The sequence below is a fragment of the Hyla sarda genome, chromosome 1 (genome assembly GCF_029499605.1).
Source record: "Hyla sarda isolate aHylSar1 chromosome 1, aHylSar1.hap1, whole genome shotgun sequence".
NCBI lineage: Eukaryota > Metazoa > Chordata > Amphibia > Anura > Hylidae > Hyla > Hyla sarda.
This window is the reverse complement of record NC_079189.1, coordinates 369,933,592-369,957,837: the sequence shown is the minus strand read 5'-3', so window position 1 is coordinate 369,957,837 and position 24,246 is coordinate 369,933,592. Positions and strand designations below refer to the sequence as shown.

Genomic DNA, 24,246 nt, shown 5'->3' with positions numbered 1-24,246 from the left:
AGCAACGTAAACCTTTGTTATCTGTCAGGTTATGGGGTCACTTATTCAGTATGTTTACATGCCTAAATTTCTTACTGCAATATTCAGCATCATGGTTTCAATTCCACCTGATGAGAAATAATCATTTTATACCATAGCCGTCAGTGAGTATAGTTTGTATCCCTTAAACTTCTTGGAATGACAGCTCAGAGAAAATCCCCCCCTTACCCATAGCTAGGATTTTCAGCTTTTCTGTAAGTTTCACAACTTAACTAGAATTCACGGTGTAAGTACACAGAGTTCCACTCTCCCTTCCAGAGGGATTTGCTGATCACCATGACATTTTACACTTTCTCTGTATAGGTCAAGAGGTATGGTGTTTGGACCAGCCAATTTAGGAGAAGATGCACTTACAAACTATGTTTCCAAACATCGCTGCAACTCTTGCTGTCGGAAACTCAAACTGCCTGGTATGTATTATACATGCTTGATTATACTATCAGTCAACTTCTTTTTTATATATATATATATATCTATATTATGTTGTTTAAATGTAGAACTTGCGCCTAATTTCCAGTGCAGTGCTGACATCCTGCTTTCAAGATTATAAAAATATTCTGAGAAGAGTTTAGGAAAGGATTTACTTAAGAGCTGCTCAGAGAAGAGATTAAACAGCATTGACACTTTTACATTAAATGAGGCACATGATGAGACGGTCTTTCATTGCTGCTGAGTCTATTAAGTACAGCTGCTGCGTGCCTACCTCTCTGGCCTTGGCTTGTCAATCATTTCAAAGGAGAGGAATAGGACCGATACTACCATAACCAGCCAAGCAACACAAAATTATATTAAAGTGACCCCTACTGTGTCAGAAGGGTGCACACGGTGTTAACAATTCTGTAATTAAACTCTTTATCCCCGTCTCTTATTTTAAGTCTTTGCTTCCCTTCAGAGTTTTGCGAGGATCATGTGGATCTTATATGCAGTTTGTCTATGGTGAGACAGAGTCATGCAGTCCCACCTTTTCATTAGAAATGCTTGTTAACCTCAAGGGCATTCTCTATATGTTTTCAGAGTTGTAATTGCAGACTATTTGAAGCACGTCTAAAAAAAAAAATCTATTTTGTTATGCTTTATCTTTTGTATTCTACTCCTCTGAAGTGACGCGACTGAGGGCAACATTCATTCACCCTGCTCATTTCTTATACATTTGGAGAAAGCCAACTATTCCGTTATTCACTAACAATAAATATATCCTTTCAGTGAAGAAGAAATGCAGTCATTAGAATATATTTTGCTCCCGTTATGATGTTGTCATTAATGCATCATACGCTTAGGACAAACTAAATGAGATTTCTGTTTACAGTAATTGTGTATAGTCTTAAAAGCGACTGTGTGAAATTCAATAGTTACATTTAGTTTTATTATAACCCCCCCTCCTCCCCCCCTCAAAAAGTGCATCTTGAATTGGATTGTAAAAAATTGTTACAAAAAGAAATTCATATATTTTTTCTTTCTTTTCTTTGTAGCTTGTATGCAAACACAAAATTATTATAGTTAACATAGGTATACAGAAAAATGTTTCATGCAACTGTAAATAAGTGTAGTAAGCTCTCAAAAATAATGGCTGATAATTGTTCTTCAGGCTGTGTTATTTACAATAATTTAGTACAAGAAAAATTCATGTATCGCAAAGGACAAGTGAGCAGTTCATAAGGTATTATAAAGCTGGGTTACTAGAGCTCCCAGAACCAGACTTGGAACAGCTATATTTAGTGCTTAGCCAATGTCAGAAAAATCTCCTGAGGGATGCTTTCTGCTGAGAAGCAAGGTATAAGAGTGGAGGAGGGGTAAAAACCCTGACAGTACCCCCTCCCAAATGACCCCTCCCCTGCAGAGGGGTATTTAGCATGAAAGCCACAGAGAAGGACTGAGGATTGTCCCTTAGATCCATAGAGTTCTCAGTGTATTCCATACTGTAGAGAGCTACTGGACATTTGACGACAATTGAGGATACTGCAGACCCCCTCCTCCTCATGACTGGCATTCCGAAACAGCCAATGGTGAGAAGGTAGCGAGGTGTAGTGATTGCATACTCAAAACACTGAATTCTGCTAAAATTCTAAGCCCCACTGACTTTATTGGGATTTCACCACGGAATTCCTCAAAATTAAAGACATGGAATTTCCACGGCAGAAATTCCGCTGTGTGAATGGGACAGCAGAATTCCATTAAAGGGGTTATCGAGCATAAGGTGATTTTAGTATGTACCTGGCAGACAGTAATGGACATGCTTAGGAAGGATCTGTGCTTGTCTTGGGGCTCTGAGATGTTGTGAGATTACCTTAACACTATGGCTAGCTGTTTGGGAACCAGTATTTCCTGTTTAACTTTTCTTTTTTTGACTACAAATCCCACAATTCCATCTTCCTCCCTCCCACACATCAGCCATCCCACCCATTGAAACATAAATGAGCTGCATCCCTTCAAATCATTGTGGTTTTCAATCAGGGTGCCTACAGTTGTTGCATTAGTTGCAGATTGATCCCTCCACCCATTGAAGCAGACAGGCTCCATGTCATCAGCTGACTAGACAACAGTCATTTTGTATGCTGGTAAAAATAAATATTGGATAAAGAATTGTGAGAAAACTGTCACACACAGGTACAGATACTACATTATGAACTACACTAACTTTACAGCCCCTGAAGCATAGTCAAATAAAAAAAAAATCCTGGAATACCCCTTTAACCCCTTAAGGACCGAGCCCTTTTTCACCTTAAGGACCGGAGCGTTTTTTGCAATTCTGACCACTGTCACTTTAAACATTAATAACTCTGGAATGCTTTTAGTTATCATTCTGATTCCGAGATTGTTTTTTCGTGACATATTCTACTTTAACTTAGTGGTAAAATTTTATGGTAACTTGCATCCTTTCTTGGTGAAAAATCCCAAAATTTGATGAAAATTTAGCATTTTTGTAACTTTGAAGCTCTCTGCTTGTAAGGAAAATGGATATTCAAAATAATTTTTTTTTGGGTTCACATATACAATATGTCTACTTTATGTTTGCATCATAAAATTTATGAGTTTTTACTTTTGGAAGACACCAGAGGGCTTCAAAGTTCAGCAGCAATTTTGAAATTTTTCACAAAATTTTCAAACTCGCTATTTTTCATGGACCAGTTCAGGTTTGAAGTGGATTTGAAGGGTCTTCATATTAGAAATACCCCATAAAAGACCCCATTATAAAAACTACACCCCCCAAAGTATTCAAAATGACATTCAGTAAGTGTATTAACCCTTTAGGTGTTTCACAGGAATAGCAGCAAAGTGAAGGAGAAAATTCAAAATCTTCATTTTTTACACTCGCATGTTCTTGTAGACCCAATTTTTGAATTTTTGCAAGGGGTAAAAAGGAGAAAATTTTTACTTGTATTTGAAACCCAATTTCTCTCGAGTAAGCACATACCTCATATGTCTATGTTAATTGTTCGGCGGGCGCAGTAGAGGGCTCAGAAGGGAAGGAGCGACAAATGGTTTTTGGGGGGCATGTCACATTTAGGAAGCCCCTATGGTGCCAGGACAGCAAAAAAACACACATGGCATACCATTTTGGAAACTAGACCCCTCAGGGAACGTAACAAGGGGTAAAGTGAACCTTAATACCCCACAGGTGTTTCACGACTTTTGCATATGTAAAAAAAATATATATTTTTTTTACCTAAAATGCTTGATTTCCCAAAAATTTTACATTTTTAAAAAGTGTAATAGCAGAAAATACCCCCCAAAATTTGAAGCCCAATTTCTCCCGATTCAGAAAACACCCCATATGGGGGTGAAAATTGCTCTGCTGGCGCACTACAGGTCTCAGAAGAGAAGGAGTCACATTTGGCTTTTTGAAAGCAAATTTTGCTCTGGGGGCATGCTGCATTTAGGAAGCCCCTATGGTGCCAGGACAGCAAAAATACACACATGGCATACCATTTTGGAAACTAGACCCCTCAGGGAACGTAACAAGGGGTAAAGTGAACCTTAATACCCCACAGGTGTTTCACGACTTTTGCATATGTAAAAAAAATTTTTTTTTTTACCTAAAATGCTTGGTTTCTCAAAAATTTTACATTTTTAAAAAAGGTAATAGCAGAAAATACCCCCCAAAATTTGAAGCCCAATTTCTCCCGATTCAGAAAACACCCCATATGGGGGTGAAAAGTGCTCTGCTGGCGCACTACAGGTCTCAGAAGAGAAGGAGTCACATTTGGCTTTTTGAAAGCAAATTTTGCTATGGGGGCATGCCGCATTTAGGAAGCCCCTATGGTGCCAGGACAGCAAAAAAAAAAAACACATGGCATACCATTTTGGAAACTAGACCCCTCGGGGAACGTAACAAGGGGTTAAGTGAACCTTTATACCCCACAGGTGTTTCATGACTTTTGTATATGTAAAAAAAAATTTTTTTTTTACCTAAAATGCCTGTTTTCCCCAAAATTTTACATTTTTAAAAAGGGTAATAGCAGAAAATATCCGCCAAAATTTGAAGCCCAATTTCTCCCGAGTACGGCGATACCCCATATGTGTCCCTAAACTGTTGCCTTGAAATACGACAGGGCTCCAAAGTGAGAGCGCCATGCGCATTTGAGGCCTAAATTAGGGACTTGCATAGGGGTGGACATAGGGGTATTCTACGCCAGTGATTCCCAAACAGGGTGCCTCCAGCTGTTGTAAAACTCCCAGCATGCCTGGACAGTCAGTGGCTATCTGGCAATACTGGGAGTAGTTGTTTTGCAACAGCTGGAGGCTCCATTCTGGAAACAGTGGCGTACCAGACGTTTTTCATTTTTATTGGGGAGGGGGGCTGTGTAGGGGTATGTGTATATGTAGTGTTTTTTACTTTTTATTTTATTTTGTGGTAGTGTAGTGTAGTGTTTTTAGGGTACAGTCGCACGGGCGGGGGGTTCACAGTAGTTTCTCGCTGGCAGTTTGAGCAGCGGCAGAAAATTTGCTGCAGCTCAAACTTGCAGCCGGATACTTACTGTAATCCTCCGCCCATGTGAGTGTACCCTGTACATTCACATTGGGGGGGGGGGGGAACATCCAGCTGTTGCAAAACTACAACTTCCAGCATGGACGGTCTATCAGTGCATGCTGGGAGTTGTAGTTTTGCAACAGCTGGAGACACACAGGTTGTGAAACACCGAGTTTGGTAACAAACTCAGTGTTTTGCAACCAGTGTGCCTTCAGCTGTTGCAAAAGCTACAACCCCCAGCATGTACGGACAGCGGAAGGGAATGCTGGGTCTTGTAGTTATGTAACAGCCGGATGCATACTACATTGGCTGGGGATGCTGGGGATTGTAGTTATGCAACAGCTGGAGACACACTGGTTTACTACTTAACTCAGTGTGCCTTCAGCTGTTGCAAAACTACAACTCTCAGCAGTCACCGACAGCCAACGGGCATGCTGGGAGTTGTAGTTATGCAACCACCAGATGCACCACTACAACTCCCAGCATGCACTTGAGCTGTTTGTGCAAGCTGGGAGTTGTAGTTACACAACAGCTGAAGGTACACTTTTCCATAGAAAGAATGTGCCTCCAGCTGTTGCAAAACTACAAGTCCCAGCATGCCCATAAGGGCATGCTGGGAGTTGTGGTGGTCTGCCTCCTGCTGTTGCATAACTACAGCTCCCAGCATGCCCTTGTTGCATGCTGGGAGCTGTTGCTAAGCAACAGCAGGAGGCTGTCACTCACCTCCAACGATCCACACAGGACTGTCCCTCGCCACCGCCGTCGCTCCTGGGGCCCCGATCCCAACAGGGACGCCGGGGATCGGGGTCCCCAGCACCCGGGGTCGTCTTCCCGCACCCGCTCACGTCCTCCGGAAGAGGGGCGGAGCGGGTTGCGGGAGTGACACCCGCAGCAGGCGCCCTGATTGGTCGGCCGGTAATCCGGCCGACGAATCAGGGCGATCGTGAGGTGGCACCAGTGCCACCTCACTCCTGCAGGCTCTGGCTGTTCGGGGCCGATCAGCCAGTAATTCCGGGTCATCGGGTCACTGGAGACCCGATTGACCCGGAATCCGCCGCAGATCGCTGGACTGAATTGTCCAGCGATCTGCGGCAATCGCCGACATGGGGGGACATAATGAACGATTTCAGCAGGCATCCGGCTCCGGCTCCCCTCCGGCTAGCGGTGGGGGCCGGAAATGCTCAGGGCGTATCCATACGCCCTCGGTCCTTAAGGACTTGGAAACGGGGGCGTATGGATACGCCCTATGTCCGTAAGGGGTTAAAGTCTATGGGCAGTAAATTTAGGTGGAATTTCTAGTGGAATTCTTCCGCAGAATTCCACACGGAAATATCGCCATCTAAACATGGCCTTAAAGTGATTACAGGTTCTTTTCAAACATAGGTTAAACATAGTTATGATTACGAGCTTCAGACATACTTCAACTATGCACGTGTTTTGTGTATACATACTACTTGTTGTGTACATAAATCACTTCCCACCCCAGGACGTATGCATATGTCCCAGTTGCTGACATGTTCACGCAACTGGACATATGCATATGTCCTAGCGATTTCCTGCACAGACAGCGGGACCCCACGGTCTATCACAGCCGGGGTCCTGCCACAACCAGGATCGTGCCATTCTCGGCAGCATCAACCCTATAGATGCCATGATCAGTTCTGATTACAGCATCTATGGGATTGATATGGGGAGGGGGTTGCCCCTGTTCCTCAATGGCAACCCCGCGATGCGATCACAGGGTCCTGTTGATTGCCATTGCAGCAGGAGGCCAACTGATTGCCTCCTGTTTGCCTAGTACGGCAGTCTGGTAGTCCAGCCATAGGTCGGATCGCACATGCTGAATTTCAGTGTAATACTGACAGTTAGATAGTAAGAAATCCCGGCACTCTTGAAATGATTTCAAATCCTCTTTACTTCGCTTCTTCCTGCATATACAGCATTACATTTAGCAGCACGCATTCTGGCTAAGATGCCTTTCTCAACTGCATGCGCTAGTGTGAAACATTACAGGTATTTAAGGTGTCAGAGGCTCACAATTATGACATCATTGGTAACCTTGGTAACTTGATAAACAAAAAGAAATAAACTAAGAAAAAACACATTGGACATTCACAAATGGTTTTCAATAATACTTGTCAGGCTTGAATGAACGTAGTGGTTTATTTCTTTTTTCTTTGTTTATTTCTTTTTGTTTATCAAGTCAGAACATGGCATTACAAAAAAGGGGGGAAAAAAAAGATTTTGTTTTGAAAAAGAAAAAGAACATAAAATGCTATATAAATTGGGTATCTCCATAATCGTACTGACCCAGAGAATAAAGATAACATCATTTTTTACCTCACAGTGACCGCAATAAATGTTTATTTTTTTTAAAAGACAGAAAATTTAGCAATTTTTCACAATATTTTGAGTTTAGTTTTTTTTAATTCTGCAAGTATCAGCAAAGATTTAGCACTAATATAAATACAATATTTCACAAAAACACTATCTCAGAATTGCATCACCCAGTAAAAGCATTCCAAAGTTATCACAACTTAAAATGACACAGGCCAGATTTAAAAAATTGGGCCTGGTCATTTAGGTAAAAGCAAGGGGCATTCTTAACCCCTTAAGGACCCAGTCCATTTATACCTTAAGGACCCGGCCATTTTTTGAACATCTTTTTTATTTATTAAATTTTTTTTTTTTATTACCACCACATATTACAAAATGAAAAAAACGAATAATACAATATTTTATACAAATTTTAATACCCTAACCAGTGAGGGTTAATTTTCTGGAACCCATCTCTTACCTCTTCCTCTGTTTTTATCAGTACTTCTAGAGCCACGTGGTCCGACAGACATCTAACCCAATAATGTATTTTTATCACCTTATTTAAACTAGAGTCATTTCCCAGACATATATCTATTCTGGACATAGTCTGACAGGTCTTGTTCCAACATGAATATTCTTTCTTTTGAGGGTTGTAAATCCTCCAAATATCGCTGAGTCCCAGTTCATTACATACTTTCGCCAGGGGGGTGCAGCCCACCTCTCCTTTAATCCCGCTTGCCCTCCATCTATCTAACCTCTCATCTAGGACGCAGTTCATATCCCCCATAGCAAACACAGGGCATTCTCCGCAACTCACACACAAATCAAATAATTTAAGAAGGACTGCGGATGAGAAAGGCAGGGGTATATATATATACAAATGCTAATACACATCTTAAATTTTCTAGTCTCCCATATAAAAAAACAAACCTCCCCTCATCATCTACCCTTTTTCTAATTAATTCCCAATTTAAGTTTCTACGGATTAACACCGAAACCCCCCGTGAATATGCTGTATGAAGAGAATGGTAATAATGTCCCCAAACATTACGTTGCAAAACCATTACTGTTTCTCTCGTTAAATGTGTCTCAACTAACCTGACTATACCTGGTGCGTGCTTCATAATAACTCCCATTACCGCTGATCTTTTAATTTTATCCCCAAGTCCTCGTACATTCCATACCACTGCCTTAACAGCCATCCGCAGTCATTCTCTTACAGTCCAGTTGAACACAATAAACACCGTAGTAATAAGGAAGAGAAAAGAAAGAAAAAAAATAATAATCTATTTTTTTTTTGAAAAAAAAAAAAAAAGGAAAGTTTAAAAAAAAAAAAAAAAAAACTTCCCCAGGGTTCCCAGACCTCCCCCCCCCATCCTTCCCCATCACCCCCCCCCCCCTTCCCGGTGACCTGCCATCTCGGGCAAATCTCTAGCCTTACGTGATTGTCCCTCCCCTCCCCATCCCCCCCGGACCTTAACCACTATTTTTCAATCCCCGTGTGTCCATCCAGTCCACCGCTTCTACTGCGCTAGAAAAAAAGAACGTCTCATTGTTGTAAAAAACCTTCAGCCTGGCTGGGAACATTAAAGCAAACTTGATTCCATTATGTGCAAGTCTCTTTAACTTCCCTGAAAGTATATCTCTTCTTCTGTGTTTCAGTTGCATAATCTGGGAAAAGCATAATTCTATTTCCATTGTATTCTATCTCCTTTTATTCCTCATTATTCTAAAGATGTTGTCACGGTCATTATCATTCAGGAGTTTAAGTATTATGGTACGTGGTCTGCCCCCTACTGGCGGGGGTTGGAACGGAATTCTATGCGCACGTATCACACTAAAGTATTTAGAGAGGTTTTCCTCCCCACACTGCGCAATCAACCATGTTTTCAATAAAAGTTATCACATCTTTACTTTCCGCTCCCTCTGGGAAACCAAGATTCTAAGGTTTCCCCGTCTTGAGCGGTCTTCAAATTCTGTCACTTTTTGATTTAATAACTTGTTCTCCCCTAACATCCTCTGTACTTCAGATTTTAACTTATGGACCTCATCTTCCACACCCGACACTCTCATCTCCACCTCTGTACACCTCTCCCTGACTTTCTTTAGATCTTCCCTGATCAAATTGATTTCCACACCGATAACCCCCACTTGATTGGACAGAACATCTATGGAAGTATTACATTTTGCAACTGCCACTAATATTTTATCTATGGCAGGTTGGGGAACTTCACCTTCCTTCTCCATTATAGACCCATCTAATACCAGATCTCCTGCATTGGTTTTATTTTGTCCATGATTTCTAGGCACTGCCCCTGGCGAGACAAAATATTTATCCACTTTCCCAGCTGCTTTAGTGTCCTTTATTGGGCTATGTGTTTTATTCAGCTTGGGTGCCATCTTATCCTCCAGTTGTCAATATATTGTCCCACCCAAAACAGTCACGTGTATTTCATATGCTGCGCTGGGAGTTTCAGAAAAGATTACCAATTAAATATTTCCAACGGACACTTTCAGCTTGTTGTATCTCAGGAGAAGCTCAGTTATCTGCAGACTATAGACCTGCTCCTGCAGTGCTACAGGTGTTTCACCAGGCGTCGTTTATACTCAGGAATAAAAAAAATACACTGTCCCAATTAGGGTTTTCCACCCAAATCCAGTTCTTATACATAAATTCTTATTTCTTATGCAGAAGGGCCTACTTTATCGGCTTTAAACATACAAGGTGAACGTAGCAGCGCTCACCTCCACAGCTATAATCGCCATGAGGGGGATTTATTATTGAGCGAGCCAAACTTGCCCCCACACCTATTCTTTTAGTACAGTTTGCTCACTGTGGCAGCAGTTTCATCCTTATAACAACACAGATATGGGAGGATCTCACCCAAATCTCAGCTGGGTCACACTCTCACTCTTCCTGCATTCTCAGCACAACACAGATCCGGGTTCCTTCCACTCACTGCCTCTTCTGGGCCTCCACTCCAGATCGCAGAGTTGCTGGCACCTGTGTGTGCTGTTGTTCGTGTGGGGGCTGCTACGCTCACAGTCCACTGCTCCCCGCTCGCTACTGCTGTGTCAGGTCAGGTCCCTCTGCTCCACTGCCATCCAGCACACTCACATCCCAGCTTTCAGCGCAGCTGAGCGGTGTCCCGAACCAGCAGCATGTGTTTGGTCCATGGAGGGGGCAGGAAGCGGGGGGGAGGAGCCTCTCAACCTCCTCGCATCACGTCCTGTGACTAGTGATTTTTTTTTTTTGAACATCTGACCACTGTCACTTTAAACATTAATAACTCTGGCATGCTTTTACTCTTCATTCTGATACTGAGAATGTTTTTTTGTGACATATTCTAATTTATGTTAGTGGGGAAATTTTGTCAATACTTTCTCGGTAAAAAATTCCAAATTTTGATGAAAAAATTTGACTTTTTTTTTTTTTTTAACTTTGAAGCTCTCTGCTTCTAAGGAAAATGGATATTCCAAATAAATTATATATTGATTCACATATGCAATATCTCTATGTTTGCATCATAAAGTTGACATGTTTTTACTTTTGCAAGACATCAGAGGGCTTCAAAGTTCAGCAGCAATTTTCCAATTTTTCAGGGACCAGTTCAGTTTTGAAGTGGATTTGAAGGGCCTTCATATTAGAAATACCACACAAATGACCCCATTATAAAAACTGCACCCCTCAAAATATCCTAAATGACATTCAGTAAGTGTGTTAACCCTTTAGGTGTTTCACAAGAATAGCAGCAAAGTGAAAGAGAAAATTCTAAATCTTCATTTTTTACACTCATATGTTCTTGTAGACCCAGTTTTTGAATTTTTACAAGTGGTAATAGGAGAAAAAGCCCCCTAAAATTTGTAACCCAATTACTCTTGACTAAGGAGATACCTCATATGTGTATGTCAAGTGTTCGGCGGGCTCAGTAGAGGGCTCAGAAGGGAAGGAGTGACAATGGGATTTTGGAGAGTGAATTTTGCTGAAATGGTTTTTGGGGAGCATGTCACATTTAGGAAGCCCCTATGGTGCCAGAACAGCAGAAAACCCCACATGGCATACCATTTTGGAAACTACACCAGTCAAGGCATGTAACAAGGGGTCCAGTTAGCCTTAACACCCCACAGGTGTTTGACGACTTTTCATTAAATTCGGATGTGTAAATGAAAAAAAAAAAGATTTCACTAAAGTGCCGATTTTTCCCAAATTTACCATTTTTACTATGGGTAAAGGGAGAAAATGCCCCCCCCCCCCAATTTGTAACCCCATCTCTTCTGAGTATGGAAATACCCCATGTTAGGATGTAAAATGCTTTGCGGGCAAACTACATTGTCCAGAAGAGAAGGAGTCACATTTTGCTTTTGGAAAGCAAATTTAGCTGAAATGGTTTTTGGGGGGCATGTCGCATTTAGGAAGCCCCTGTGGTGTCAGAACAGAAAAAAATTCCCCCATGGCATACTATTTTGGAAACTACACCCCTTAAGGAACGTACAGTGATCCTTAACACCTCACAGGTGTTTGACGACTTTTTGTTAAAGTTGGATGTGTAAATGAAAAAAAAGATTTTTTTTCACTAAAATGCAGTTTTTTCCCAAAATTTTACATTTTTACAAGGGTTAATAGGAGAAAATGACCCCCAAAATTTGTAACCACATTTCTTCTGAGCATGGAAATACCCCATGTGGGGACGTCAAGTGCTCTGCTGGCGCACTACAATGCTCAGAAGATGAGGAGCGCCATTGAGCTTTTGGAAAGAGAATTTGTTTGGAATGGAAGTCAGGGGCCATGTGTGTTTACAAAGCCCCCGTGGTGCCAGAACAGTGGACCCCCCCACATGTGACCCCATTTTGGAAACTACACCCCTCACAGAATTTAATAAGGGGTGCAGTGAGTAATTATACCCCACTGGCATTTGACAGATCTTTGGAACAGTGGGCTGTGCAAATGAAAAATAACATTTTTCATTTTCATGGACCACTGTTCCAAAAACCTGTCAGACACCTGTGGGGCGTAAATGCTCACTGTACCCCTTATGACATTACATGAGGGGTGTAGTTTCCAAAATGGGGTCACATGTGGGGGGGTCCATTGTTCTGGCACTATGTGGGCTTTATAAACACACGTGGCCTTCAATTTCAGACAAATTTTCTCTTCAAAATCCCAATGGCGCTCCTTCGCTTCTGAGCATTGTAGTTCGCCCGCAGAGCACTTTACATCCACATATGGGGTATTTTCTTACTCAGAAGAAATGAGGTTACAAATTTTGGGGGGCTTTTTTCCTATTTTCCCTTGTGAAAATGAAAAATTTTGGGTAACGCCAGCATTTTAGTGAAAACATATTTTTTTTCATTTTCCCATCCAACTTTAATGAAAATTCGTCAAACACCTGTGGGGTGTTATGGCTCACTTTACCCCTTGTTACATTCCGTAAGGGGTGTCGTTTCCAAAATGGGGTCACATCTGGGTATTTATTTTTTTGTGTTTATGTCAGAACCACTGTAAAATCAGCCACCCCTGTGCAAATCACCAATTTAGGCCTCAAATGTACATGGTGCGCTCTCCCTCCTGAGCCTTGTTGTGCGCCTGCAGAGCATTTTACACCCACATATTGGGTATTTCCGTAATCAGGAGAAATTGCGTTACAAATTTTGGGGGTCTTTTTTTCCTTTTACCGCTTGTGAAAATAAAAAGTATGGGGCAACACCAGCATGTTAGTGTAACATTTTTTATTTTTTTACACTAACAGGCTGGTGTAGCCCCCAATTTTTCCTTTTCATAAGGGGTAAAAGGAGAAAAAGCCCCCAAAATTTGTAGTGCAATTTCTCCCGAGTACGGAAACACCCCATATGTGGCCCCAAACTGTTTCCTTGAAATACAAAGGGGCTCCGAAGTGAGAGAGCGCCATGCACATTTGAGGACTACATTAGCGATTGCATAGGGGTGGACATAGGGGTATCCTACGCCAGTGTTTCTCAAACAGGGTGCAAAACCTCCAGCTGTTGCTAAACTCCCAGCATGCCTGGACAGTCAGTGGCTATCCTGAAATGCTGGGAGTTGTTGTTTTGCAACAGCTGGAGGCTCCGTTTTGGAAACACTGCCGTACAATACGTTTTTCATTTTTATTGGGGGGGACAGTGTAGGAGGTGTATATGTAGTGTTTTACCCTTTATTATGTATTAGTGTAGTGTAGTGTTTTTAGGGTACATTTGCACTGGCGTGTTACGGTGAGTTTCCCGCTAGGAGTTTGCGCTGCGGCGAAAAATTTGCCGCAGCCCAAACTTGAAGCAGGAAGCTTACTGTAAACCTGCCCGTGTGAATGTACCCTGTACATTCACATGGGGGGGGGGGGGGGCAAACCTCCAGCTGTTTCAAAACTACCACTCCCAGCATTACTGACAGACCGTGCATGCTGAGGGTTGTACTTTTGTAACTGCTGGAGGCACACTGGTTGGAAAACCTTAAGTTAGGTTCTGTTAGCTAACTCAGTATTTTCCAACCAGTGTGCCTCCAGCTGTTGCAAAAACTACAACTCCCAGCATGTACTGATCGCCGAAGGGTATGCTGGGAGATGTAGTTATTCAACAGATGGAGGTACGCAACTACAACTCCCAGCATGCCGAGACAGCTGTTTGCTGTTTAGGCATGCTGGGATTTGCAGTTTTGCAACATCTGGAGGGCTACAGTTTAGAGACCATTGCACAGTGATCTCCAAACTGTGGCCCTCCAGATGTTGCAAAACTACAAATCCCAGCATGCCCAGATAACAAACAGCTGTCTGGGCATGTTGGGAGTTGTAGTTATGCAACATCTGGAGGGCTACGGTTTAGAGACCACTGTATAGTGGTCTCAGACTGTAGCCCTCCAGATGTTGCTAGGCAACTCACCAACTTCCGTAGGATCCAGGGAGCCAGTCGCACGACATCGCTGCCCGCCGATCACCATCGCCCGCAGCCTCCGGATGGGTAAGTGGATCTTCTGCCATCGGTCCTCTTCGGTTTCCCCGTCCTGCCCAGCCTATTGTGGGTGGGCAGAACGGGGAATCTGAAAGTTAATCCCCCCCGCCCCCATTCTGCTATTGGTTGTCGCTTCTGGCGACCAATAGCAGGGATAGGAGGGGTGGCACCACTGCTACCTCACTCCTATCCCTTCAGGGGGGATCATGGTTGTCCTAGACAACCGCGATCCCCCTTATATTCCGGGTCACTGGGTCACAATAGACCCGTATGAACCGGAATCGGCGCAATTCGCAGGTGTGAATTCACCTGCGATTTGCGCCGATCGCAGACATGGGGGGGGGGGGTCTGATGACCCCCCTGGGCATTTGCACGGGGTGCCTGCTGATCAATATCAGCAGTCACCCTGGTCCAGTCCCCGTCCAGCGTGCGGCGGGGACCAAAATTCCCACGGGCGTATGGATACGCCCTGGGTCCTTAAGTACCAGGAAGCCAGGGCGTATCCATACGCCCTAGGTCCTTAAGGGGTTAAGGGGTCAATGGATCAGTAAAGCATATAGATTTTAATTGAACCGGTGTCTCGCTGGATCATGTTTTAACTGTGTTCTGGTAATAATTTAGCAGCCTAATAGCTGCTAAATTATTGTTCTTTTCTAACTGGGGCCTAACTGCTGACATTTGGGGGCATATTTAAAGGGGTACTCCGCTGGAAAACATTTTTTTTTTTTTTTTTTTTTTAAATCAACTAGTGCCGGAAAGTTAAACAGATTTGTAAATTACTTCTATTTAAAAATCTTAATCCTACCAGTACTTATCAGCTGCTGTATACGACAGAGGAAGTTCTTTTCTTTTTGAATTTCCTTTCTATCTGATCACAGTGCTCTCTGCTGACACCTCTGTCCATGTCAGGAACTGTCCAGGGCAGGAGCAAATCCTCATAGCAAACCTCTCCTGCTCTGGACAGTTCCTGACATGGACAGAGGTGTCATCAGAGAGTACTGTGGTCAGACAGAAAGGTGATTCAAAAAGAAAAGAATTTCCTTTGTAGTATACAGCAGCTGATGAGTACTGGAACAATTAAGATTTTTTAATATATGTAATTTAAAAACCTGTTTAACTTTCTGGCACCAGTTGATTAAAAAGAAAATGTTTTCCAGTGAAGTACCCCTTTAATGCACAATGAAACCCAATCATTTAGTTTCATAGAGATTGAAAATATATATTCATAGGATTTTCACTAAGCATTTAATATGTTGGAGAGAATGAGGATAGTCACCTCCTAAAAGCTTTATATAAACTAGTGACTGCAGTACTACAGAGTTGTAAATCTAATCATATTAGACAGCACCCTCATGACATCATGCCCCGCCCCCTCAATACAAGTCTCTGGAAGGGTGCATGTGGCCGACGCGCCCACTCCCATAGACTTGCATTGAGGGGGTGGGGTGTGATGTCATGAGGGCTTGGGCCATGAGGTCATGATACTCTGACTCTTTTATTGCCAGTCATCAGGCATGGAGCGAAGTTCGCTCTGTGCAGCAGATGACAGGGGGTGCTGCAGGAGAGATTGTGGGGGTTCTCAGCGGGGATAAGATGCCTAGGGTTGGAATACCCTTTTAAAGGAATAGTCTACTGAAAAGTATTTCCAGTCTGTTGTGCTCAGGCTGCAAGAAAAAAAAAATTACCCACTTTCTTCTGTTCCCCCTTAGCGCCGCTTCAGCTGTTCGGTCCTCCGGTCTGGTCTTCAGTCTTCTGTGTGCACAAATTGTCAAACTGCGCTTAGCCTATCACCGGCTGCAGTGATATCGTACCTCAGATGGTGATAGGCTGAGTGCAGTGTGACGATCCGTACACACAGGGGAAGGAAGAAGACCAGACCAGAGGCGCTACGGGAGAACAGAGGAAGGTGAGTTAAAGTTTTTTTTTTTTTTTTGCAACCCGGGCACAACTGACTGGACATACTTTTCGGCAGACTATTCCTTTAATAGCCCTGTATACCATTGTTAAAGAGGTACTCCCGTGGAAAACTTTTTTTTTTTAAATCAACTGGTGCCAAAAAGTTAAACAGATTTGTAAATTACTTCTATTAAAAAATCTTAATCCTTAATCCTTCCAGTACTTTTTAGAAGCTGTATACTAAAGAGAAATCCAAAAAAGAAATGCATTTCCTCTGATGTCATGACCGCAGTGCTCTCTGCTGACCTCTGCTGTCCATTTTAGGAACTGTCCAGAGCAGCATATGTTTGCTATGGGGATTTTCTCCTGCTCTGGACAGTTCCTAAAATGGACAGCAGAGGTCAGCAGAGAGCACTGTGGTCATGATATCAGAGGAAATGCATTTCTTTTTGGATTTCGCTTTAGTATACAGCCCCTAAAAAGTACTGGAAGGATTAAGATTTTTTAATAGAAGTGATTTACAAATCTGTTTAACTTTCTGGCACCAGTTGATTTAAAAAAAAAAAATAAAAATAAAGTTTTCCCACGGGAGTACCCCTGGGTTTAACTCTGTACTACTGAGCTGTTTTCAAGACAAAGTTAAAGGGGTATTCCGGGAATTTTTTTTATTTGACTATGCTACAGGGGCTGTAAAGTTAGTGTAGTTCATAATATAGTGTATTTACCTGTGTGTGACGGTTTTCTCACAATTCTTATGTGATTTTCATCCCAATATTTATTTTTAACAGCATACAAAATGACTGCAGTCTCGGATTTTTCCCAGCTTGCAATGCGGTCGAGACCTGACTCACTAGTCAGCTGATGACAGGGAGCCTGTCTGCTTCAATGGGTGGAGGGGTCAATCTGCAACTAATGCAACAGCTGTAGGCACCCTGATTGAAGATCACAGGTCTGCAGCTCATTTATGTTTCAATGGGTGGGGTAGCTGATGTGTGGGAGGGAGGAAAATGGTATCATGGGATTTGTAGGCAAACAAGAAACCTGAAAACAGGAAATACAAGTTCACAGAAAGCTAGCCACAGTGTTATGGTAATCTCACAGCATAGCCATTTAGCCCAAGACAAGCGCAGATCCTTCCTAAGCATGTCCATTACTGTCTGCCAGGTACGTACTAAAATCACCTTATGCTGGATAACCCCTTTAATTTTAAAGATACAGCAATTTACTTTTTTTTAAAAGTTTTGATTAATTTATTATTTTAACTGCAGTGGAAGATATAAAAACATTTATCAGGTGCTAGAATCTGGGCAAATGTGTGGGGGATTTTTAATGGTGGAGAGTCTAGTAATAACTTGGAAATTAAATTAAAAAAGGGATGGGAAGAACAGGAATGTCAGATATGGCTCTGTTATGGAACAATCTGCACTTTGTAGAGGAGATAAAGAGCACAGAAATTGAGACTTTGGGAAAATTGAGGTTTAGAATGGTAAGGGATATATGGCATGGGGGGGGGGGGTGATTTGTGGACTGGGATGAAATTCAGGATAGAAGAGATATGAGGTGGTGCCTGGTTTGAATATACTAGGTTGAGCACAATAGGAAGGGGTTTGGTGATTGGTTCTGTACCGGAATTTTTGAGAGGGTTAATAGAGGGTGGTATCAATAAAAAGGTTATGTCTAGCACATATAGAGCACTTTGTTATGCCTCAAGACAACACCAGATGCACAGTAGTATTAGAAAGTGGCAAGAAGATTTAGGCCCGATAGAGGACAGGCCACGGGCGACAATTTATAAAAGGATTCATCAGGTACCATTGAATAATAACCACATAATTATACAGTTTAATGTTGTTTATAGATTATACTGGCTTTTCTTTTCAAAATAAGTAAGAGACAGAACAGCAGCTGTCCGAAATGTGTGGGGGGGGGGGGGGGGGGGGGGAGGGAGGGGATAGAGACGCACGTTTTTTTCACATGTTGTGGTCCTGTGATAGAATACAAGAATTTTGGTCAGGGGTTTGTTCTGAAATAGCGGAAGAATGGAAAATAAAAATGTTCTCACCTCTTTGGTGATGATACTGGGGGATGATATTGAGATTAACTTATCTATAGTGTTGAGCGGCATAGGCCATATTCGAATTCGCAAATATTCGCGAATATATGGACGAATATTCGTCATATATTCGCGAATATTCGCATATTCGTTATATCCTCGGTTTATTTTCGCATATGCGAAAATTCGCGTATGCGAAAATTTACAGATGTGAAAATTAGCATGTACAAAATTAGCATAAGGTAAAATTCGCATATACGAAAATTCGCATATGCTAATTTTCGCATATGCGAATTTACGCACGCCAGTCTCACACAGTAGTATTAGAGCCTTCTTTACACCACACAAGCTGGAAGCAGAGAGGGGTGATCACTGTGATGTGTACTGTGAAGAAAAAAAAAAACGAATATTCGTAATTACGAATATATAGCGCTATATTCGCGAAATTCGCGAATTCGCGAATATGCGATATTCGCGAATAATATTCGAATTGCGAATATTCGCGAGCAACACTACTTATCTAATAGGATGAACAATATCTTGCATAAGCTTCTGTTCTGCACTAGGCTTCTGATTATTAGAAAATGGATCTCCCCGTATCCCTTAAATATTCTTGAATGGTTAGAAATAACAAGGAAGGAATATAAAATCAATGTAAAATTATTTTGGGTAAGGGATAAATTGAACCAATAGCTTTGATATGTTGTAATAGGTTTGATAAAGTGGTGTGGGAAGGGAAGATAATGGCTTGAGAATTTCCATTGTATTAGGTTTTTTTTTTTTGGGGGGGGGGGGGGGGGTAGTGGATATATATATATAAAAGCAAAAGGAGAGCAACACATCCCCAGTATAAAGTGCACAGGTGCCATCAGCATAGAGCCCAGGTTCAGGGATCCATAGAATAGTAGCAAATAGGCAGCAGCAACTCCATAAAGTGCAAAAAAGTGAATTTTATTCACACAACGTGAGGCGACGTTTCGGTTAGCTCACCAAACCATTTTCAGTGATGCGCTTTGTAAATTTGGGAAGTTGTAATAATGATAAAATGCTAATGAATTAATGAAGAGTTTTAAAAAAAATGTAACATGGGGGGCGTGGCCGGACGTGCTGGAGAGCGGATGCACATAAGCTGAGCTCTGGCTCGGGCAGCTGAAAATGGAGGCCTAAAACAAATAATGGGGAAGAATCGCCGCTCCAAAGCCCACACAGGTAACAAGGAGACAGACCTTGCGACCCCCTCCATATCCGCTTACTTCTCTGCGGGCTGCTCGTCATTGTCATCCCCTGTCAGCGAGTCGGGGCCTTCTCCTCCGGAGCTGTGTGCACATCCTGCGCATGTAGTGGGGATGACTCAGCCGATCCATGCTGCGCCCGCACTGGCGACCCTCACAGTATCTCCTAGCAATCCTCCTACCAGGTAAGTTGATTTTAAACGTCAGTTATTGTGGTATGTCCGTATCGGCAAGAAGATATACTCGTCCATAGGTATCCTTACTTGTTTGGAGTACGGGTCTAAGTTTGTTGAAATGTATTGAATGTCCGTTAATCTGAAGAAGTTAAAGTATATTGCACGTCCATTGATCCGAGGGTGATAGTATAAGCATTTGATTTTTGTTTGTACTTTGATTCAGTGTTTAAATGTTATAACTGTACACATGGTTGTTTTCTTATATCCCTTACTTTTTCCTGTAAATTTTTCCTGTAGATTTTTAACTTCCTTCTGATGCTCTTATAACTCAGTGCAAGAGTATCAGAAGGAAGTTAAAAATCTACAGGAAACGTTTATAAGTAAGGGATATAAGAAAACAACCTTGGAAAAGACCATGGAAGAAGTATCAAAATTGGACAGGGAAACACTCCTAATGAATAAAAATAAAACAACAGAAACAATTCATCCAGAAAAAAAAATTTAAATCCCCTTTGTCACCACATATAGCCTTCAGATTTCTCTTTAAGAGAATTATTAATAAACGTTGGAAGATTTTGCAAGGAGATGGTATCATGGGGGAAAAATTACCCTCGCATCCAAGCTTTATTTAAAAAAAAAAAATGTCCAATCTGGGTAATATGGTAGCACCAACTGTTACAAATCCCCCCAAAAAATTGACAGATATTTTTCCAACAAAGCGTTTTTTTTTTCCGTGCCGTGCATGTAAAGGCTGCACAACCACAAAAACACCAATACGTACCTCAATAAAGAATAATGGACAAGAAAAGAAAATTAAAGCGCATATCACCTGTAAATCCAAAGGGGTACTGTATGGTATTTCATGCCCATGCAAAAAAATTTACAATGGCCGCACAAAAAGAATGCTAAAATATCACATTAGGGAGCACATATATAATATAGAGAGGAAATTCCAGGGTCACCCCCTCTCTAAACACTATGCTGAACACCATCAAGCCAATTTTACAGGATCAAGATTTTTCGGGATTGAGGATATAAAAAAACATTGGAGGGGAGGAGACTACATCTCCCCTATGTCACAGGCAGAAAGTAAATTCATTTTTGAACTAGACACAATTGTCCCGCCGAGACTTAATGGGGACTTTGAGTTATTCGCTTTTTTAAAGTAATATAGAATTCAAAATTAAATGAATACAAATTACTTTTAACCTATGGTTCATACATTTCCTTATACTTAATGAATTAGAAAGCACCCTGAGTCCAACTGAGATATAGGTATGATAAAGACAGTGAAATACTGCTGAAGGAATCACTATATGCTATAATACCTCCTCAAATCATGCAAATATGGTATAGGAGATACTAAAATCCATTCTGTGCGCATACAAGAAAATAAAACAAAACTATTCTGTGAAATATCCTAGATCCATATGTACAGTTCTAACATTAAAACACTGAATCAAATTACAGACAAAAATCAAATGCTTATACTATCACCCTCGGATTAATGGACGTGCAATATACTTTAACTTCTTTGGATTAACGGACGTTCAATACATTTCAACAAACTTAGGCCCGTACTCAAAGCAAGTAAGGATACCTATGGACGTGTATATCTTCTTGCCGATACGGACATACCACAATAATGGATGTTTAAAATCAACTTACCTGGTAGGAGGATCGCTGGGACCTATAGTATAAATTACGGCGCAAACCTACGGCTATGAGAAAGGAAATCACTTCTTTCCGAAATGCGTTAGAATTGATCCACACTGGATACTGTAGTGACGTCACTATCAGCCGAAGGTTAGCTGGGTCATCATCTCTGTCATAGCGTAACTAGCTGGTTGTAGATGCCATCGGCCGGGGCAGTCTCCCGGCATACGCCATCAGGTAACAGCATACAGACTTCATTGAAACCGATGTCCGAAGGTACCATCACCCAGACCTTCACATGAATACTGTAAGTGGAACGACTCACAGTACAATATATATTGTCATAAGGAACATCAATATATATCATCCGCATTGTACCCAAAACACCTATACCAGACACCATATTGCCATTAGTATTTTGGTCATCACCATTAATTAAATAGCACAACTACATTTATAATTTCTAGTGCTGACACCATACCTAATATTTTTTTACGCATCTTAATAATTTTTAGTGATATAGCAGGGAACCACTATCAGGTGTCTTAGCAGCTTACTGACTCGAAAGCACCAGTGCCCAGATACTATTAATTTACAAATCTATTTCTTTCTGGCATCAGTTGATTAAAAAAAAGTTTTCCAGTGGAGTACCCCTTTAAGTCCAGGGTCAATGCATCCATCCACCAGGCGATATGGGAGCACTTCATGCGTCCTTTCCTTTTAAGTTGCATTAATTAACTTTTGCGCGATATTCAAATTTTTCGAGTTTCACCTGTATATATGGCTTAGCACACCACTAGCATTGGGGCAAAGTCTGATATTTCAGTACCTAGGGCAAAGGGAACATTTTTGAAAAGGTGCCTTCATGAGATTTTAGTGGAACACAGAAGACTTGACAACTCTTCCTGGAATCCCGGAGGGCTCCGCTTTTTCAGGAGCCTCCAGGATCTTCTGAGTTGACAAATCACCTGTGGACGAGTATACAACAGTGGCATACATTCTTTAAAGTTGCTCATTTTTGTGGAGAAAGGTATTTTTGCTCAAATATTGACATTACTGTACAAAAATTTGAGGCTTTTTGACCATGTATGCTGCCCATGCCAAGTTGACATTAAAGAGGGATGAAGGAGGTTAGAAGAGGATTTGACCTGGCATGGAGGGGGCTTTAGCTTTTCCCCAATGGATCTATTTGTTTTTTATATGCTCGCTATAGTAACTATAAAGGTTGTTGCTCCAAGAATATTGTTCATTATGTCAGTATAGGTCACCCCACATATTTTATTTTTAATATTGCATTTTACTATTATATTTACATGTACTTTGTGTTAACTATAATGCTTTTGTATTCTTACAATGTCAGCAACAATATTCTGGACTGGACTCTGTAAGATCAGTGATTTTTAATAAAATACATATATATATATATATATATATATATATATATATATTTGATATATTTAGGTTTTAAAAACACCACATTATCCAAGTACTACATTTCCTTCCTACAGCTGTAACAACATTTTCTAGAATTTATTTTCAGTCCTGTGTATCATATTTTGTAATCTCTCTGTGATCTCAGTTGCTCTATGGAATTTTTTTTTTCAAATGACTAAGATAAGTGGTTGTAAGTAGTGAACTCAATGCTCAGTATTACTTCTCATAAACTGCAGCTCGTAAACCATGAAAATAATTCAACTTAATGTTATTGTTGTATTATACATTAATTATATGCTCTATACTTGTATTATATATTTATGATATCCCCTCTTCTTAAGACCTGTTTAGTTAGTTTATTCTGGGTAAATGTATCCGATATAGCTAGATTTCACTGTATGCTTCCATGCCTTTAGGATTCAAGAGAAATGTAAAAAGAGCATAGGTAGTCTGTTCCCGAATACCATCTCCTGTCTGTTATATGATATGTCATTATTTTCTCTGCTCTCTTAAACATTTGATCTTCTTAACCTACAGATATGAAAAGAAATGTCTACTCACCTGGGAGGATCAATCTTGGGTTTGAAATTGGAGAAGCAGACACCGATGAAGACATTTTGGAACATAATACAAAACTGTAGAACAACATTCCGCAGAGCTTTGCCAAATTCTCTCCACTGGAAGCTGTTGTATGATATTGGTGGACAGACACCATCCACCTGAATGCAAGAATTATTGTCACCTGATCATACATGTTTTCCTAAACATTAGACAGTTATGGCCTACCAATGGACCTTCATTCATCTATGAAGAAATTTTATTCTTGCAGGAGTAATATTCTGGTACACTGATCAACTTTAGATTGAATGTGCAACTTTACAATAAAGTGCCAGATAATCGTTTGCCTATGTTCAATTACCATGTTTCTTAGAATTACACAGCATAGTGCCAAAACTTTTGTAGACTGTGCAGCTTGAACATGTATGTGTGTTTGAAGAGTCACAAACGCTCTCTGCCATCTGCGTCCACCTCTGTATAGATATTGTATATAGGTTGGGGTCTGACTGCTGATATCTCTAATGGTTTCTAGGATAGAGGAATCACAGTAGAATACAGTGGCTCCTGACTTTTTCTCTGTACGGCGCAACTCCCATTCAGGTGCTATAGAAGTGCATTGATTTGCAGTTCAATCCTTTTTGCTACCATCATGACATCCCTATCTGGGATTGGAATACTCATTCAGAACTAATATAAAAGCAAGACATTTGCATGTGCAACCCTTCAAAACAAACCTTGTTAAAGTCAAAAATATAAAAATGCTAACTGATATCTTATCAATGCCAATATTGATACTTTCTCTCAATATAGGAGAACACAAAAGGAGGCCTTGTCACCTCTAACCCCACCACCTCAAACTAATGCCACGAGTATTTATTGTAAGAAAGCAGCTGGTAAATTGGTGGATGGGTGGTAGTTATGTATCCCTGAGGCTTCTGGCCTCAGTGACATAAGACTGGA

At 41.2% G+C, this 24,246-nt stretch overlaps 1 protein-coding gene across 1 annotated transcript in view; it reads left to right on the top strand.

The window, feature by feature from the left end:
• The window catches only part of TRPM6 (transient receptor potential cation channel subfamily M member 6), a 225,216-nt gene extending 201,565 nt beyond the window's left edge, over positions 1–23,651 (top strand). Inside the window, exons 38-39 of the mRNA XM_056523253.1 lie at positions 343–449; positions 23,266–23,651. Of these exons, the coding sequence (XP_056379228.1) occupies positions 343–449; positions 23,266–23,369 (211 nt within the window). The 3' untranslated portion in view covers positions 23,370–23,651. The remainder of the gene's footprint in view (positions 1–342; positions 450–23,265) is intronic.
• Positions 23,652–24,246: the final 595 nt, after the last annotated feature.